The 19,622-nt window shown below is 36.0% G+C and overlaps 1 protein-coding gene across 5 annotated transcripts in view; it reads right to left on the reverse strand.

Moving 5' to 3' along the window:
- Window positions 1–5,340: 5,340 nt before the first annotated feature.
- Window positions 5,341–19,622, reverse strand: part of LOC149803657 (protein NDNF-like) — a 218,919-nt gene continuing 204,637 nt past the window's right edge. For all 5 annotated transcript variants that reach the window (XM_089953425.1, XM_089953426.1, XM_089953422.1 and 2 more), the window contains 3 exons: window positions 18,428–18,649; window positions 12,334–12,458; window positions 5,341–10,718 (listed from right to left, as the gene is read on the reverse strand). In XM_089953425.1, coding sequence (XP_089809551.1) covers window positions 9,373–10,718; window positions 12,334–12,458; window positions 18,428–18,645 — 1,689 coding nt within the window. In that variant the 5' untranslated portion in view covers window positions 18,646–18,649 and the 3' untranslated portion in view covers window positions 5,341–9,372. The remainder of the gene's footprint in view (window positions 10,719–12,333; window positions 12,459–18,427; window positions 18,650–19,622) is intronic.

A 19,622-nucleotide genomic window follows, 5' to 3' on the forward strand; every position in this document is an offset into this window, starting at 1 on the left:
CTAAATACTCAGCATATGAAATGGAAATTTCAACATAAACTCTTTGAACCAATACGTAAATTAGAAATTCTCGACGTATGACATAGAAATTTCAACCACCGCCCTGTAATTCAAACGACACAATCTAAAATCTCGACATAGAAAATATAACTTTCAACCACTAGTGTTTAATTCAACAGATACAATCTTAAACATCGACCTAGAAAATGGAAGTTTACGGACAAGCATTTATTTTTATACAACACGTGAAATTGGAATTCTGGACATATGACATTAAAATTTCAACGGTAGCTTTCTGATTGGACCAGCTTTTGTTCGCTACAACGCCTCATAACAAGGCAGAAAAAGAAAAAACATCTCAGATGAAAAAGGCGGATTGATTCACTATTTTTTCGGGGGTGGGGGTGGAAGAGGAGGCGCTTCGGGTGGGAACAAATAACAAAACAGCACAAAACTGTAAGCAAACAAAGTTGTACGCAACCTGTGGTCTGATTCATGAACGTATATGGATAAATTAACAGAACAGTGAAACATACATACGTCAGAAAATGATCGGCTGCACGTGGATTTTGAATCCTTGTTAACAATTAAAGAATACTTTAGTATTCATATACATAATCACGTTGTATTTCGTCACCTAATCACGCCTCATAAATGAATGGCGGTATTGATGCCGCTACAATAAATCAGAGTTAATTCACAGAATAAGGCCGAGGACGCGATTATAGACTGGACACGTGATTTTGCCCCATGTACTCAGGACCCAAAAGGATCGAAGCGTCAGATGGAGAGAGAGTTTATAAAGTGGTCACGAACAAATCAGCATCCTTCCATTATATTAAAACCAATAACCTAAGCAATTATTATTCTTTAACGCCATGAGCGTTTCTAAAAAATTACACAATATGGAATGTTTTGTCTGTAATATTAATGAGGTAACAAATAAAATGAAAATAATTCTGAAGAACCAATAGCTCTTTTACAACACAATGGATCCTACTTGTTTCAGATTTATTTCCATGACTTCTCTACTTAACAAGAATAAAAAAAAAGTTCCATTTAAGTACGAGTTACGAAAACGATCAGAATAAATATGAAATTAATGATATATTTAGTCATAAATATTAAGGTCGCAAATTAGAATGCAGATGTTGTAAAGAGTCAATTTACAAATATAGCAACAAACCTTCCCAGTAACCTTCTTCCGGTCTGGAGATGATGAAGCTCTGTCAGTTTCGAGATTTATCAAATCAAATGTAAAGTGAATTTTCAAGAGAACGATCCGTTTCTGATTGATTGACGTTTGTGATGGTGCAAACCTTTTGGAAATATTTTGTAGCAGCACATTTTGTCTGGTCACCGTGACAAGTAACTATTAAGATTGACGCATGGACTGGGCTCGCAATAAATCTAAAAATATCAGTCCAAGTTTTACTGCCAAAAATGACGTCTGAAGGACTCCGAGGAAATAAAAAGTAATATTTCTCGTTAAATAAATTGTCTAAAGGATGGCGATCTGGAGAAATTTGAGAGACCCGGAACCAGAGAGACATTTGGCTGCATAAAAAGAGTGAGTCTCGAAAAGACTGAAAGATGACAAAAGAGAGAGAGACAGAGACAGAGAGACAGAGAGAAACAGAGGCAGAGCAACGATGACCCGTCACAAACAGCGATTTGGAAATGACCGGAAACAACCAGGTTACGTTGACATGCCGGCAATTTGAGCTCGATCATTCACTCGATTTTATGATGAAATTTATTTTTATCAGTATAACAGTACAGCTAATTGAATTTCTCTTAAATAATGTAATTCTATTTCTAAGAGAAATTGTACCATTCAAACGTCAGGTTAAAGTTCATTTTGTTTGCGTAATTGATTACATTGCTATATTTTATATACGGGGGCTCGTGTTGTTCTATTCTGTATCTTTGCTAAGATTTCTGTTATTCTATTCATTAATTTCACATTTTATTTAGTTGTTTGCTCGATCGGGGCAATAACACAGTGGACGATCATATCCCAGATAACGATAACCAAAGCATCATAATAGGCGTGGGATCATATCACTCCATGTGTCACAACAAATAAATTTCGAGTGCAAACCCGAGCGTAAATGTTTTATAATTTTAAATCGGATTATTTAATCTGCAGAAGACGCCCATATATAATCAAAGCCTTTCTTCGGGTATTAAGGCTGTCTCTAAAACAAAAACCATACGCGTTTACGAAGGTACAGTCAGTACGTTTTCTACATCTAAATATGCAACGAAGTACCATATATAATTTTAGATTCTTACACAATTTAATAAAACCAGTTTAATTGGCACTTTGTATATAGATTGTTGATAGTGTGATAATTAATTATGCTAGAATAATACATTAACGTGGTTCAGCCCTTTGTTGAGTCATTTGGTAAACACTTTGAAACGAAAAGAGTCAGTTTCCATCCGTGTTTTCAAGATCTCCTTAATGTCTGATCTTGGCAAAAATCTCTTACGATTCATGTAATATTTATAGCCAATTCATCGCCATTTGGCTAGTTTAAACTTTTTATTTAATTCAAGGTCTCAAAAGTGTAAGGCATTATGAATGTATGCCGATGCTTATCATATTATTTTGGTATTCTTGCATGTATAATATCTGAATATGTTAAACATGCACCAACTCCCAACCCCCCGAGATTGCTGTTTTGATTTTTATCGTAAATGAAACACCCAATAGTTATTTTGTTGAATTTTGTCTTCTTATAGGCTCTTCCTGCTTCAAGAGGGGCCCTGAGTGGCCGAGTGGTCTAAAGCGCTCTCCGTTACGGGTCACTGCCACCTCATCTCTGTCTGTGTGGGATCGAGTCTCGGATTCGGCCAATGTGGGTATGTGAGAAAGCTTGCCAGTAGCTTCTCGTGGGTCGGTGGTTCTTTCTGGGGTTTTCCTGGGTTCTTCCTCCACCATTAATAATGGCCGCCATGTATAGCCTATCGTGTGCTGAAAAATGGCGTTAAACCCTACAACAATAACAACCTGCTTCAAGACATGGTTTACTTCCGAATGCAAGGAAGTGCATGCAAGGACTTTGTTAGTAAAACGAACCATTACTGAGATACTTGACAGTGCTGTGCATGAAAAAGTTACTTTTTAATCAAAATCAAAATCAAAACTGTGGTTTCAAACTTAGAACGTTTCTATAGGCATTTACTACATACACCACGTGTTATGGTTAGCTAATTGACATGAGTATTTGTATAGTGTGACAGAAATCTCGAGATTGAATACCGCGGAAAACACTTTTCTATTGCTAAATACTTCTCTGACCTGTCACATTCTAATGGAGCCATTTATCGTGGGTTTATTTATTACATATAAATCACTAGTGTTATTTTTGTTTCTTGCATTATAATATTTAAATTTTAAAAAATCATTAAAAAATACATTATAGAAGATTTTTTTATTTTATTGGTCGGTGATGCAAATGTGTATGGCCGTATTATTGACAATAGTTAATTTGCAGTTCGGGCAAGAGAGCCCTAATTAGACGAAATCCATTAGATAACGACCACTCAAGCAAAGAGATTTAAAGAGGACGATTTCCCATCAACTGTACCTGATTCTTTCATTATGTGTGTGTGTGTGTGTGTGTGTGTGTGTGTGTGTGTGTGTGTGTGTATGTATGTACGTATGAATGTATGTGTGTGTGTGTGGGGGAGAGAGAGAGAGAGAGAGAGAGAGAGAGAGAGAGATTTGATAACTTAGCATTACACAAGACAATTTACATCTTTTGGAATATTTCTGGGGTTGAGTATCCAGGGCCGTCACGGACGAATTACGGCCTATCTACACAAGCAAGGTGGCAATTTGTTACATACGGTAAACAATAATGAACTAATTATTTCCACCTAAAAAAAACCCTATGTTTTGTGTGCTAGTGACTAGCTACTCTTCAAACGCTTTTGTTTATAACTGTTTAATTAATTAACTTTTCTATATTTGAATGTAAACACTGTAAACACTGGTATTGAAGAAACATGGCTGGTAGAGAAGTCGTAGTTTAAATTGCTACATTTCTTTTGTACCATTGAAAAACAGTCGAATATTCTCCAGGTGGTTGGCTTTGAAGTTATTTTTTGGCCGCTGTTTAATAGTTTACGTATTATTGGATGAACAGTTGCAAAACAAATACAGCTGACGGGAGAAAAGCGTTTCTAGTAACTTCTAATCTGCATAACGGTTATTTCATAAATTGTGCTTAAAAATTTGGCTAAGTATTGAATTCAATCGTTCTGTCAAATAGTCCCGTGGGAAGAAAAAAAAGATGAATGTATGTTTATTGCGACGCTACGACAGTGGGACTCAGCATTTTGCTAAAAATGACCCAAGTTTACGCTTCTGGATAATCAAACGTCCATTCTGTCCGCTTCATGATACGGTAATATAGGAGTAGCTCGTCCACCTTTGGTCCCCACCAGGCGCTCAGCTATCGCCTGTGGCTCCAAGCAGCTGTAGCATGCGCAGCGGTAACACCACGGACAACGGCTTCGACTGGCCGGCTAAACCAGGTTGAGGGTAGCCGACGGGCCTCAAACCCTCGGTGACTTCAGAGCTTGCCTATCATTGCATGCAAAGCCAGCTTCGACAGACTGGGAGGAAGAGATCAGCTGAGTGATCCAACGGCCACGAAGGTGAATCTGCAAACGATTTGTGGAGAGCGCAGGGCATGACAAGGCACTGAAGAAGTCATGGCCATTCAATGCAGCCGAAGTAGTCCCCAGCAGTGACGAATCTTCGTACCACTGAATTCCAGCTAACAAGGCCGAGATAGTGAGGCTGTCCCTGTGCAAAGGCTATTTCACTTTTATGTTGTGCACCTATGATCGCACAACTTGTCTTCATCGGCTCGAGAGCCTACCATATATATATATATATATATATATATATATATATATATATATATATATATATATATATATATATATATATATATATATATATATATATATATATATATATATATATATATATATATATATATATATATATATATATATGTGTGTGTGTGTGTGTGTGTGTATGTATGTATGTATGTGTGTGTGTATGTGTGTGTGCAATGAAAGGTATGTACGTACAATTAAAACTATTCTAGCGGCACAAGACTGAAGTTTACGTAATATTCATCACTTCTTTGTATACCTGGTTACAAGGCACTCAGCTAAAGGTACCACCAAGGTATGTTACAGAAGCTGAGATATTTACCTCAAAGAGTATGTTCAGATAAGTCTCAAAGATTTGGATTTTAAATAACAGAGTATTAGTAAATTCTGGATTCAAAGGAACGAACCACTCTTACGACCGATCAGAAAGTTTATTCAATTTACAGCAGCCTTTCAAGATTCGACAGATGTGGACAAGTAGCTAATGTTTTTCAGGTGATCATATATTTTATCAACGGATAATTTTACATTAAACAGTTGGAAACTATAGAAGAATTTTTGTTTTAAAATGTAAAAATGGAAGCAAATTAAAGAGTTTAAATTATGATTTTGATATTGCTTGGATAAGACCACTATTCGATTCATATAATGTGTTTATACCTTTTCTGTTGTAAAATCTATAATTGTTTCCTACGATCATGGAAAACACATCTTGCTGTACATGATTCGACAAGATGGCGCATTATATGCACACCAAAAAACTACAATATAGAATCTTATTTTACTCCGACATCTTTCGGTGGCCGAGTGATACATTCCCATGAACATAATCACAGATTTCATATTCATAAATAAATATGCGAGTCAGTTCTTCTAAAAATAAAATACTAGCTTAAGGTGTGCCATCAAAGTCCCCATCCTTTTATCTAACCACTCGATTTTATCTTCTCAAACCTTAGGAAAGAGGGTACGCTTTTCTTGCGTGGTACATTTCCCTTTCAAAATGCAAAAGTATATTCCATTAATATATCAGCCTGCTGCAAGTAGTAACATGCCAACTCTTGCTTCGCATTTAATACCGTTGGAATATTTTTGGCATTCTTTTGCTTTCATCTGTTTTTTTCCCCCCTGGCCTTTGCAAAGCAGTGTGTAAAGTTTTCCGCTTGGTTTAACATATTTAGCCTTTCCATGCTAAAGCCCCATCCACCCCTCCCGCTCCTCTGTGTATAACATTGATGGCAAAATGTATTCTTTGGACAACTGAAAAAAATCCTCAAAGACTAAATCCTGTGCAGGTAGTGGTGTTTCGACAACTTCACGTGGAAGCAGTTTTCCTATGAAAATATCAACCAATGGAGGGATTCTCCTAACAACCATATTACTCATAGTTGCACAGTAGATGATTTCATCATTCATGGCACCGTAACTAACCATATTCAAACGAATTGCAGCGCTATATTTACATCAATAATAGTTTACTTAGTAATATACTTCCATCCTGTACGAACATTATATATATATATATATATATATATATATATATATATATATATATATATATATATATATGCAAGCACGCACAAAACTGTTGGTTGTTATACATATATACATATATTTAGGTAGTCCGAGTGTCCTCTGACCGTTCACGCCCCGTTTTACGTATTTTGACATTTATATTGGGGTGTGAAGCCAGAACGAATTTTCTATCGAAAACTTGGAATTCGCCGCACGGTGACGGCAAAGGACAGCCGCTTACTAGTGGGTCTTGCCAACTTAAACTACCGTATATCATGACATACTTGCATGAATTCTCAACATATTTATTTCTAGCACAATAACCAGAACCTGTCGCTGTAGCAGAGACCTGTAGAACGCCAGATTCATCAAGTAGAAAGCACGTGTCAACGCGGAAGTCACGTGATACCAACACTTATCGTTGGCACATGCTCTCTGCTTGATGAATCTGGCTTTCTCCAAGTTGCTGCGACAGCGACAGGTCTCTGTTCCTTGTTTATGGAATTGCGTCATTTCTATAGGCAATTGGCTCCGACCCATAACCCCAACATAAATATCCAAATATCTAAATGGGAAGGGTCAGACTAAACTTGGATTAATATTTACAGTACCAAAAAATCATCAATCTGCTCACTGAAATGTACATCCAAAATCACCACCTTAATCCCAAATGTATGCAATTGTTTACCCTTAATAAATAATATAAAATGGAATTAAGGACCGGTGTTTAATTCATGTATTCGGGATTCGAAGTGGATTAGAAACAGATCAGTTCTGAATCTATTTACTGATCTCGACTGACTCTTCAAGCATTAAATCATATATGTAAAATTCAATTTACTACATGTCCACACAAACGAGGATATTCATTTTATTTAAAAAGTATTATTTGAATATAGCGTTGAATGAGACGTTACTGCATACTCTCCATGAATGACTGTGCGCTGGAAGAGGAAAAAGACTGCGATCTCGGTACACGTGGTTTTCTACAGGGGTGTTTATTCAGTCTGTCAACGGAAACTACTGGTTGATGAGTTGGATAAAGGTTGCAAAGAAATACACATTTTCAAAACTTTCTTTAAAAGAATTTCTTCCGTTCAATATTATCATACTGTATTGGTTTATTTTTAGTTCACATTCAAGGACTGTGTGAAATTTCAACACATAAGGGTATCATAGAAAATAAAAGAACACAATAAATTACCTAGTGACATTTCAGAGAACTTAATACAACCCGATAAAAACAACCCGTGGCTTTCTTCTTAAACTTCCAATAGAATTTGATGAAGATCAGTTTAAATACAAATACCCTAAAGTACCAGATACCCTTAAGTACCAGATATTGTGATGGATCATCAAAGCACAACAAATCATAAAAGATACGGACCGTCAACCGCGAACCAAAGTTTGGTACACTAGTTGCGATGATATTATAAAACGTGCAGTCCATTGGCACAGTTCCCTGGTTGTCCGAAAATACCTACACAAAATTGACCTCCATTGCCATAAATCTGTTGTTTTCGGGTTTTTCTTTAAAAATGCTAACGAATAAGAAACAGCAACAATATGTCAAAATTATGCGATTTATTCCCCCAATATGTTATTTTTATATGCACTGTAGCAATATTATTACAGTACCTTTATTCTGAAGTTTGATAATTACATTGTTTCCAGCTATTCATGGTGTACACAGTACTGAAGTATTCCTATTTTACGAGGTTTAATGGTTTTCTATCATCTGTAATAGAATGTGCATGTGAGTATAGGTATAAAGTAATTAGGACTTTGATTCAGAAAGACAGGTTGGTAATAGACGTATTTTCTTGATTTATATTTTATTTTATATTGGAGCATTATTTCTAGCAATGTCAGAAAGTTTATGAATGGTGCTGAATTTACGTCTTAAATAACTGTAAAACCGTCCTGATCAAGCAAATACTATATTTTGACACACTTTATTTGCACAACAGTGTAACCATAATTTGTATCATTTAAAATATTTTGTTATTGTTGATGATAAATTGACATAGTTTTATTAAATTACTCGACCACAAGCCAGCTTATGAGTTGAACCTTCCTTTGATGTTGACCTGACTTCAAGCAAACAATTCAAGACGTCCATTCACACGCTCACTCATAAAATTGCTAAGGGTTGAAATGGCAAGCCCGGAGTTGCATTACCATACGGATGATTTAATATAAGTAAGAAGTGTTGGTTTGTGATGGATAAATTACGTCCTGTTAGCAATACTTATTTATCCACCAGTCACCGATGATAAAACCATATCAATCCATAATGTCTCTTTGTAAATAAATAAACATTAAATTAGTTGATTTTTTTCCTCTATGAGACTGTCATAGAATCGTATTCTGTTGTATTCCAAGCGTTGATATCGTTTCTTACATCCATGGATAAGCTTGTATACACATATTTTTGTACAGATGAAAGTGTTCAGTAGATATACCTTTCACCCTCAGTAGTTAAACTAGGTATATGTGATATGATCTTTACAGAGTATATTGACATTTGTACATTTGAATTCATTGCACCGATGCAGCATAATTGTACGTATTTTACAGATAAATGGATCCGTATAGCACATACAATGCTGATTCCATTCTTGATGAATTGTTCGTTTCACTACATAAGCATTTATAGTGATGAAAGCGTTTTGGGGTCACGGCCATACTTAAGCTGATGATGTAACAGCAATCGATGCGTAGACTTGACAGTTAATTGACCAAAAATAAACGTTGCAACGTCCTCCACACTAGCTGAACGGTTCATTATTCTGACAGCAACTATTGGTCTAAGTTGCATCCTGCTATTTCTTACTTTGAGGCCACTGCCTCATCACTTTTTCACAGTAATAGGTTCTGGATCTTAAAATGATCCCGTTTTTACGCCCGAACATCTGATGACAAGGTGTTGCTTCAACATCTGGATTTAGTCTGCGTCTTGACGCTGTTGTATGGGATCTCTAATTGTTTATTTCTCCTAACAAACACATCGAAGATGTATGACATTCCGGGTTGAAGTCCAGTCACCGTCACAGCCAGAACTGCACGTTCCTTATTACGATTTTTATACTTCCGACACAAAATTTCTTGAGAATCTTTTCGCCGAGTGATCGCTTCACACTGGTTTAACTTATTCGGAACTTTTCTGCGACTACTATTTCCAAGAAGTTCTGTTTTATACAAACAATATTCTTGTTTCTTGTCTGTGCCCATCCAGGCAATAGTGATACTATTACAGTTGGTTAAATTATCAAAGACTTTCACAGAAGTGTCCTCTGGCAAATGAGGATAGCGGAACTTTGAAACTTCACTTGTTGCAAGAACACTAACTGACTTTCTACCTCTTCCCTGTCCAGTCACAGTGACGACATAGTCGCCAGACGGTACGTTCTTTAAAGAAAAAGTTCTAAAATTTTTCACAGTGGATTGAAGTAAAGAATTATTTTGTTCTGAAAATTCAATACTAACACTACTAGAGCACGGCTGTATGGCAAGGAGCACTTCTCTAGCCGTACTTGTTAGTGTATACTGGAATGATCGAACTTGCTTCCTCTTTTTCAACACAAATTTTTTGAATTTACCATCCTTCAATTTTGACACATTTTTATTTCCTTTAGTCACCACATACACACCTTTGTATGTACTCGAAGTCTGAGTTCTTCTGTTTCTGACATATATGTCAATATAATAGTGTCTTCCCTTCTTTGCCTTATTGTAGGTAAACCTATTTTTTCCTCCAATGCACGAATAGAATATTGATCCTTCCTTTTCTGGCTTTATTGGCTGTGCTTTCTGGCGCAGTGCTTTGGCTTGATTTTTCTCCCAAGAAAATCCAAATCCATGGTCAGGCGGAAGTGTTGGCTTGGCATCGCCATATAGGTGAGAAAGTAAAGAACAGTGTGTGTTATAATTCCTTTTTCTGTTAATTGCAACACAGTATTCGATATCATCTCCGAAATATCTCTCATCAGGGCTTGGTTTCCATGCCAACGATATGCTATTTATAGTTACCCCCAACACACTGATGACATTGTCATTATGTACTGCTGGATAAGCGTGGTCCAAACCGGGGCTAGAGGTAATGTAAATCTTCAGCAAAGAATCACTTTTAGTGGGTTGCACTTCAAGTGTGTATATCCCGGATTTAGCTTCTTCAATGTTTAGCGTTTCTGAGTCTTCGCCGTGGTATGTGTGTATCTCCTCTTTATCACCTACCATAGGCTGACCAAAGAAGTAATTCTCAAAATTATCTCCAGGTCCTGTAAAGGGAAGATGACACAGAGTTAATATTCCCGTCTATTAAGCCCGAAGTTTAAATTTCTCGTTTCCATTATAACTTAATATTTTTCCTCTGTCATTTCAAGAAGATATTGTAAAGAGATATCAGCTTTCACCAAAACACAACAAGTATTGGTCTAAACATATGATTTAGCATGTTAGTCTCTCTCTCTCATATATATATATATATATATATATATATATATATATATATATATATATATATATATATATATATATATATATAGAGAGAGAGAGAGAGAGAGAGAGAGAGATAGATAGATAGATAGATATGTGTGTGTGTGTCTGTCTGTATATAGATATAGATATGTGTGTGTGTCTGTCTGTCTGTCTACTATAAACATAAAATATCCTAAAACATTTGCAGTAAAAAGGAATACAAAATGAATTTATTTTTTTATTATCTCACGCAAGTCTTTCTTCAAAGTTGGTGAGATACATTTCCACTGACTCGTCCATTTCTATAAAAAGTCAATTAAACACAGAATGAATCAGGTTGTAACAACTTACCTGAATGTAAAGTAAAAAGATACATTGTACGTATGTCTTTTAACTCACAAAACACTGTTGGTACAATTACGCGAGCATTGATAAGATGAAACAAAATGTAAGTATTTGATAATAGTCGCTAACATATCTACTACACTGACACCGACGTCTTCATTTTTAGCTACAAAACATATAAAAGGGACATCTGAGAAATCTATGCACCCAACATTCCACCCGTACTGAGAATGTTGTTTGTTCAAATCATGCAGGAATTAAAATGGTAGAATCGAGCTTGTACGATTCAGCATTTTGGACTTCATCGTGCACAGACACTTGATAAACTCCTAAACTACATCACAATAATCTCTGGATAAGAGTATATTATTAAGGAACTGGTTGAGTCTGACTGTGCCAGGTAATCCATTTTGATAAGAAAGCTGTAAAGCTAGTACAAGTTTGCCGTCGATTGAGGTAAAATGAAGTTTTTTTTTTTTTTAAGCAATGTTCCTTCGAATGCCAATCTTAAACACAAGATTTCCGACACAAAAACGAAGTTACTTTTACAAATGATTTTTACGGCATAGCATATATATATATATATATATATATATAGAGAGAGAGAGAGAGAGAGAGAGAGAGAGAGAGAGCCGCATAAAATATTTAATCCCTGGTTGGTTGGAGTGACGTAAAGACTGGGGCCTAAGAAAGGAAACGGCATTCAACCCGGCTACCTTCAGGTGACATTAAATGAACGGGCAAGACAAGATTTAAGTCATTCAAACAACCCTGGCAGCTGGATGGACGTACCAGCTGTATATCATATCAAAAGAGTATATACCGAGTGGCTATTATTTCGAGTGGCTATTATTTCAGAAGAAGCAATCTCTCAGGGGTAGGATGGTGGTTGTGGTCACGTGGGGTATGACATTATATCACCTCAACACATACCATAAATATACATAAAAAGGGCGATATAAATCTTGACATGACCTGAAATAAGTGACATTTAGGTCAGCATTTTGCAAGCGAGATTTATTTTACATTAGTTGGATGGCTATCATACATTGTTCGAATACATGTACATACTATAGCTATCCCTCGTCACGTGAGTGGGAATATCTCGTCTGAATACAGTCCAAGTCACCAGTGAGGCGCAGGGAGTCACAGTAATGGACAAGGGAGTGCCATCGTCTTCCTTCCAGTAGAAAAATCTGAAGAAAAAAAACATTCCATACATGTACATTTGATCTAAAGAAATGGGAAAAACAAGACAGATCTGTACAACTCCGGACAAAAATAGTTTTTAACGAGAGGCATTTAAACATGTCTTGGAAGGAAGTAAAGGTGAAGGACTAACATACAATATTTAAAGTCTCTTTCCTCTGATGTAAGCAGTCAGAAGTATGGAGTACGTTATTTAAAATGTCATAGTAGCAGCAAGAACCTAGCTAAATCTGAAAGAATACGGATTGATTGCCTGAAAACTTGTATGAATTCCAAATTAGACTACAAAGTGCAGATATGCTTCTTTGCAATCAATGATCTTTGATTCGAACTTGGCTGTTGTAATGTGAAGGAGTTAGAAATTGATTTAATAGGGTAGATGATTTAAGTGATAAAAGTGATTTCCCAAAACGTACCATCCAAAAAGCTGTATTCCATAGTATCTGATTTACGTTGATTCTTTAGAAATGGCATTTCTACCTTTGTTTCTTCAAAAGCAATAACCCTTCAGCACACTAAGAAATATGAACAAGCAAAGAAACCAACAAGGAAAATTATTTCAAATCTGATGTTGGACAGTCCTCTCCACACGATGGACAATATCGGGACTTGCAGCATGTGATAGCAATCATTCATTGGGAATAAATCCTTGCCAAGAAAGCAGCATGCACTACAAAAACAAGTGAGATATTCAGAATCTTTCCAAGGGGTTCCAAATGGTTTTGAAAAACCGTTAAGAGGATGTCTGTAATTTGATAGAGTATCCAGCTGAGAACGGTAAATAGCTCGCGTTTTCTACGAAAGGTCTACAACTAATATGGGGGTACATGCTACTGGCCGATGTATGACTTTCCATGCATGACTTTGGCAAGCCAATATGTATTATAAAGGATGATTAGGAAGAATGTGTGGCAAGTGACCGCATATATGTATAGGCAATGACATGTGTTATGATAGTCTTCAAATTGTAAACGGTCATGCCTTTGTGGCCTTTAGAGTTAATAACATAGACAAATACATTTAGAAATAAAACATTTTCAATGTACAACAGCTGCATTTAAGATCTTAAACAATGGCATTCAAAACAAATGAAATTCAGTAATCTTTGAACTAGCAGCTCAAACATCACAAAGTATTACAAAGTGTCAGTGAAAATTGTAACTACATACGTTTCTAATACCCACGATACTATCAATGCCACTAGCCCCTTTTTTTTAAAAGTTCCATGACGTTCTATAAGGCTTCAGAACAGAAGTTAGAAGATAATCCAGGATTTAATGAGGACTGGCGTGAGGTTAATTGATCTTAAGACGCCCTATTGAGGGGTCCATGAGCAAAGCACCAGTCGGGATCTACTTCCCATGCTCGACGAACGAAAAGTTGACAGTAATCCGTCTTTGTCTAAATCAGTCACTGTGACAAGAAAATGTTTCAAGAAATGCAAATAAAACTTTCTGAAATGTATCATCTTTGTCATCGTGAAAGAATGAAGAAACTGATTATGTTTCATGAAGTTTCATTCTAATCTAAAGTAGGTTACTGGACTGGGTGAAGTGTAGTCTATTTTCAGATGTGTTTTAGGAGTTTGGAGCGCTTAAGCCTATAACAGGATGTTTATAAATTATACCTGGTGAATAACTGGCTACACCCCGTCCGAATTATTACACAGATTTCATTTATGGTTAAATTAACAGTTTCAAATTCCTGAAAAAGGTTTCGTTATATTTGACCAATGAATATAACTTAATTCCAGAAATTATTCCAATATGACTTATAACTTTATCTTAAAATTGTTTCTTTATTCTGGTTTTAGAAATAACTGAATGTCCATTTTCCTTGCAAAACTCCAGGAAGGTCATATAAACATGAAACCTTCTCAGTTCTGAAGAAGAAAGCGGGCCATTTATTTCTAAAAACACAGCAGATATGTAAGGTTTGATATAAAAGTATACCATCTAGATTTTTTTCATCTTTCATATTTTGTCCCTAAATAGTTTGCATTGGTTGTGGAGGTTCACATACAGCAAGTGTTTACATTCGAGGTTTTGGAAAGCAGAATTTTGTGGCATGAAAGACTGGCTGAATAAAAACTGACCCTAAAAGCGAACAATACCAATATACTAGCCGACCCTGTTTGGTTCTTCAAGCTCATTGGTTCCTGAAGTTCAGTGCAATTGTTGGCAGAGTTAGAGCTCCATGAGTCAGTGACTGAATGGTATCCTTTCAATGTTGGCAAGTCGTAAGTGAAGAAAGTAAATAAAATTGAACCAGTCTAAGAATTTTGATTGAATTATGAAACGAAAACGAACCGTTCTGTTCTTTTAAGTTAATCCAGGTGTTGGTCTAAATTTGGATCAGTAGGAATTTTGTGCCGTTTTATCCGTATCTATGAGGAAACAGGTGTTTGGAAGAAATTCTTTTCCAGAAAAGATCAATAGGTTTTGAAACATGTATCCGGATTTTTTGAATCACCGCAGGTGCGAAGATGTGATGTAACTCCTACATCGCCACAGGTATACCGTCTTAAAAGTAAACACTCTGAGCTATTTTAAAGTTTCTAGGTTTGCAAGATTTTGAGAACGTTTACGAATACCATTGGAAATATATCTTAAACGTTCATTGTTGTATTGTTTCTGTTGAACGTTTCGAAGGTTTTGGTCAAAGCTGAATCAATACTTCGTCAGTCTTCTCCCTAATAATAAATTTTGTCTTAAAACTATCTTGGGCATGTATAGTGAGGAAAACAAGTTCTCCCATTTTTCACAATTTAAACCCATACGCTGAGATTGTTGTATTGTTCCTTGTATTCTTTATATTATTTACCATTACTGTTTGAAAATTGAAAACCGTTAACGTGAATATGTATACGGCAGAGTTTGCATGTTTAATGTCCTTTCATACCTGTTTCACTATCTCGCTTTAATACCACCGCTCTTCTATGTATGAATCGTCTCATACCATGATAAATAGTGTTATATAATAAACAATAAAGGTCAAGAAAAGTATTTGACTTGAAACGGTATCCATGCAAAGAACATACCTAGATGCACACTAGAAATCTCTGATAAAACTCTTAATGATGACGGATTTATGAACAAATACGAAGATTAAGTGGTGTCTCTACAATGAATATGATTACAACTAACGTTGATTCTATAATCTTTGAGAGCTACATAATTGTTTAACGGGATTTATTTCATAGCTTGGGTTTTTCCTTGCGTCAAACGATAACATTTTCACTTACCCTTTTGTTTTGATTCTTTTGGTCTGGCGCTTTACGGCACATCAACACAAATAGGTTATTCAGCGCCGATGTGATTGGAGTTAAATGCCTGTGACCATGGACAAAACACGGTAGCCGCCCAAGGCGGAACTGATACGAACTCGAACTCGATTCCGACTTTAATTAATTTAATATTTTAAGGTATTTAGTTGACATTTTTTTAAAAAGCAATCGGACAACAAGTTTTCCAACTTAGATAGAGCTGGGACTTCATAAAAAGCACTTAACATAACACGAGAGCCGAGAGACTACGAGTGCACTACTATAAATGAAATCTGAATAAGTATTATACGGGATCGTTTACACACACATAAAACATATTCGAATGGTTTATTTAACATTTCTTTAAGAGCTGAAACACTTCTTATAAAATACTTCTTATAAAATAGTGGAGGTGAAACTTGAAATAACAAGTCAATTGTCGCAGGCGATTAATATTTAGAAAAAAAGCTCATTCGTTGATATATAATACGGCTATACACTAAATATTAATTTAATTAAATTTCTTGTTTCCCCTCACAATTACCTAAATACGATTGAATTAAATGGTTAAAGTTATTATTACAATTGAGTTAAATGGTTAATTAATGTTATTATTGCGACTGAATTAAATGGTTAATTAATGTTATTATTTTTATAATTGCAATTTATTCATATTCTTGGGATATAATGTGTGATTTCACAAGATGTATAGTGTTCGGATGGTTTCGATTTTTCACAAGTTAAAACTCGTCTTAATCCACGAATTAATAGTGCAAGTCTTACGTTTGTAGGAAGGCTGTTCCGTATGGATAGGGAAGAACTGGGAAATGGCATCTTACTATTTCTAATTTTAAATTTTGAATTTCGAAGTTGAATCTATTTCTCAAGTTATATCTTGTCTCATCAGCAATACAAAGTTTTACTTAATCATAGTGATAAACGTGGCATAGACTATCATATTGTTTTTTTTTAAGGATAAGTAATTCATGGAAGTTTCGTCTTTAGCATAATTTCAGGCAAATGTCGAATACGAGTTTTTCTAATCTGTCCGAGTATTAGAACAACTGTCCTAGACAATATATGCATACTGCAAACGTTGTTATATAAATGACAAGTAATTTTGTTTTTGAGGACTAGCGGTGCAATTTAAATGCCAATGTCCTATGTGATCGATTTGCTTACTTAAAATAATTGTACGTATATGATAACCATTTTCCACCGTCAACTTCTTCTTGAACATAAGTGTAAACTATCCACAAAGTTGAGTCCAGTTCTGTGATGCAAAACGAATACGAATACTATTGTGCGGAAATGGTTTGTCCTCGTTCGTAACATTAATCTTGACCTTTGACCTTTTGACTCAAACATTAACGGGCTTTCTTCTCATCCCATGCACAAGCAATCCACTCAGTCTGGTAAGTATTGATGGTGACGATGTGGTGTTATTGTGTAAACAATATTTCTTCTCTCACCTTCACCTTTGAATTTTTACCCAAGAATCAAAATGATTACTCATTATTACACGTACATGCCTTCCACAACGTTTGGTAACTCCAGATGAGAATGAACTCTGGTTTTTCTTCGTTGGATCACAACAATGTTGACCTTTGAACTTTCAAAACCGAAATTGATAGAGTTCTTCTTTGACCCAACTGTCGACACGTCGAGTTACTGTGTGGAGACCAATTTAGTAAGAAACTAACGACCAGACAACAAACGACGGACGGACAACCTCGTAACATAGTACACTTCATTTTATCGGGGGTGGGGGGTGAGAAAGGGGTGAGTATACAAACAGGTGTAACACCCATAACCACTGCTGCGCTTTTTAAATTCCAGGAAAACCAATATTTCTGAGTTATTTATTAAAAAGTAAACATAGCGACTTACTAATTGAAGAAGCTGTGCACTTCAGCACATGAAGATTCATTTACTACTAAACGCTTGTTGATAAGTAGGATTGATTTATCTTTTCGTTTTCATAACGTTAAATTGTAAGCCATTTTTCGTCAACATATGAAATGTTTTTAAAACTGACGCTGTCACCGAAGCTGGGTTTTCGTTAGTTTTTCTCCAAAAATGTCAAACCTTATGGAATGTCTTAAGAACTTCCCGCATATCATGTAAATTTGTAACTCGTCTTCGTTTTATTAAGTGTCCAACCGAGACAAGTAGAAAGATAAGACATACTAACTAATTGGTTTGTATGTTTACGGCGTGTCAGCACACGAAAGACTATTTAGTGGAGAGGAAATGGAAATAAGATGCATTGATATCCCACGGCAGTCGATCTAGGCTAATCTGGCAGGATATTAAAATGACATGCAAACCAATGATAAGATAAAACTGAATCCCGAAAAATGGATTAAATTTTCGCTGAATATACAATAAATGAATAATGACGTCAGTCCTACAAGCATATAATTCACAAATTACTCCAGCACGTTGCAGGGAACTAACGACCACCTTTTGTGATGACATCGACAAAAAAGTTATTGCTTTGCTTGCTCTGCGTTGAACATTACGTCCTATGTATGTATGAATGTATGCATCGAATCAGGGAGATAGGGGTGTATGATTGTATATATGTATGTATACATTCACGCACTCATACGTTTGTATTTTAGAAGTGTTCAATTTCGATGCTAGCTCAATATCTGAAATATTGTACACAAAAAGTTGCACACTTACTTTTTAGTTTCGTTGAAGAAAAGATATGGAGACACTTCCTGTCGCTGTGGGATCAAATTTGAGTCGTAGAACAAGCTCCTTGGGGTGGGAAAATCGAAAAGATCCCGGTCGTGGGTTGGGATATTCTGACTTTCAGAGACAATAGATAAAGAGAAGAACGCCGCAAGCTTGGATAGTAGTATTATATAGCCAAACGAGTCTAGGAATCGCCGCATCATTGACCTGCAATTATAATAAAAGAGTCTAAGAATCTCCGCATCATGTACCTGCAATTATAATATGAGAGTCGTAGTAAGAACCGTCGCATCTTTGATCTGCAATTAGAAGAGAGTCCAGGAATCGCCGCATCATTAACCTGCAGTCTGAACAAGAGAAACTAAGAATCGCCTCATCATTGACATGCAACTAGAATATGATAGTCTAGGAATTGACCTGTAATCAGAATGAGAGAGTCTAAGAATCGCCGCATCATTAACCTGTAATAATAATAAGATAGTCTTGGAATCGCCGCATCATTAACCTGCAAGGAAAACGAGAGAGTCTATGAATCGCCGCATCATTAATCAGCAATTAGAAGAAAGTCCAGGAATCGCCGCATCATTGACCTGCAGTCAGATCAAGAGAAACTACGAATCGCCTCATCATTGACATGCAACTAGAATATGAGAGTCTAGGAATTGACCTGCAAACAGAATGAGAGAGACTAAGAATCGCCGCATCATTAACTTGCAATGAAAATAAGTTAGTCTAGGAATTGCCTCATCATTAACCTGCAATCCGAATAAGAGACGAAATACAACTTACATTTCTTTATTTAATAATGGTCTACCATGGCTTAAGCTTAATATGTACACTCGTCTGCTGTTAGAAAGACATTAGGATTCAATGGGAACTTAAAGGAATGAGAAGCCCCAAATGGCAATAAACTTGATTGAATACATTCTGGACTGGTACCAATATTCTAGATCTCCTTGCTATGTTTATCCGGCTGTTTCCTCCAATATTAACTGCTCGTAACGGTGCAGTATTCATTATACCACGAATATGCTAAATGTAATAGCTATATAAACCTCAATGAAGTGTTCAACGGTTTTTGTTATGCTTGTAAAGAACAAATGCTTCTTTTTAAGCATAACGTCATGCACTGGCAATTCCTTTCCATGTGATAATGCTTTCTGTTCCCTACGCACTTCCG

The sequence above is a fragment of the Sinohyriopsis cumingii genome, chromosome 3 (genome assembly GCF_028554795.1).
Source record: "Sinohyriopsis cumingii isolate HCF-2022 chromosome 3, ASM2855479v2, whole genome shotgun sequence".
NCBI classification, from domain to species: domain Eukaryota; kingdom Metazoa; phylum Mollusca; class Bivalvia; order Unionida; family Unionidae; genus Sinohyriopsis; species Sinohyriopsis cumingii.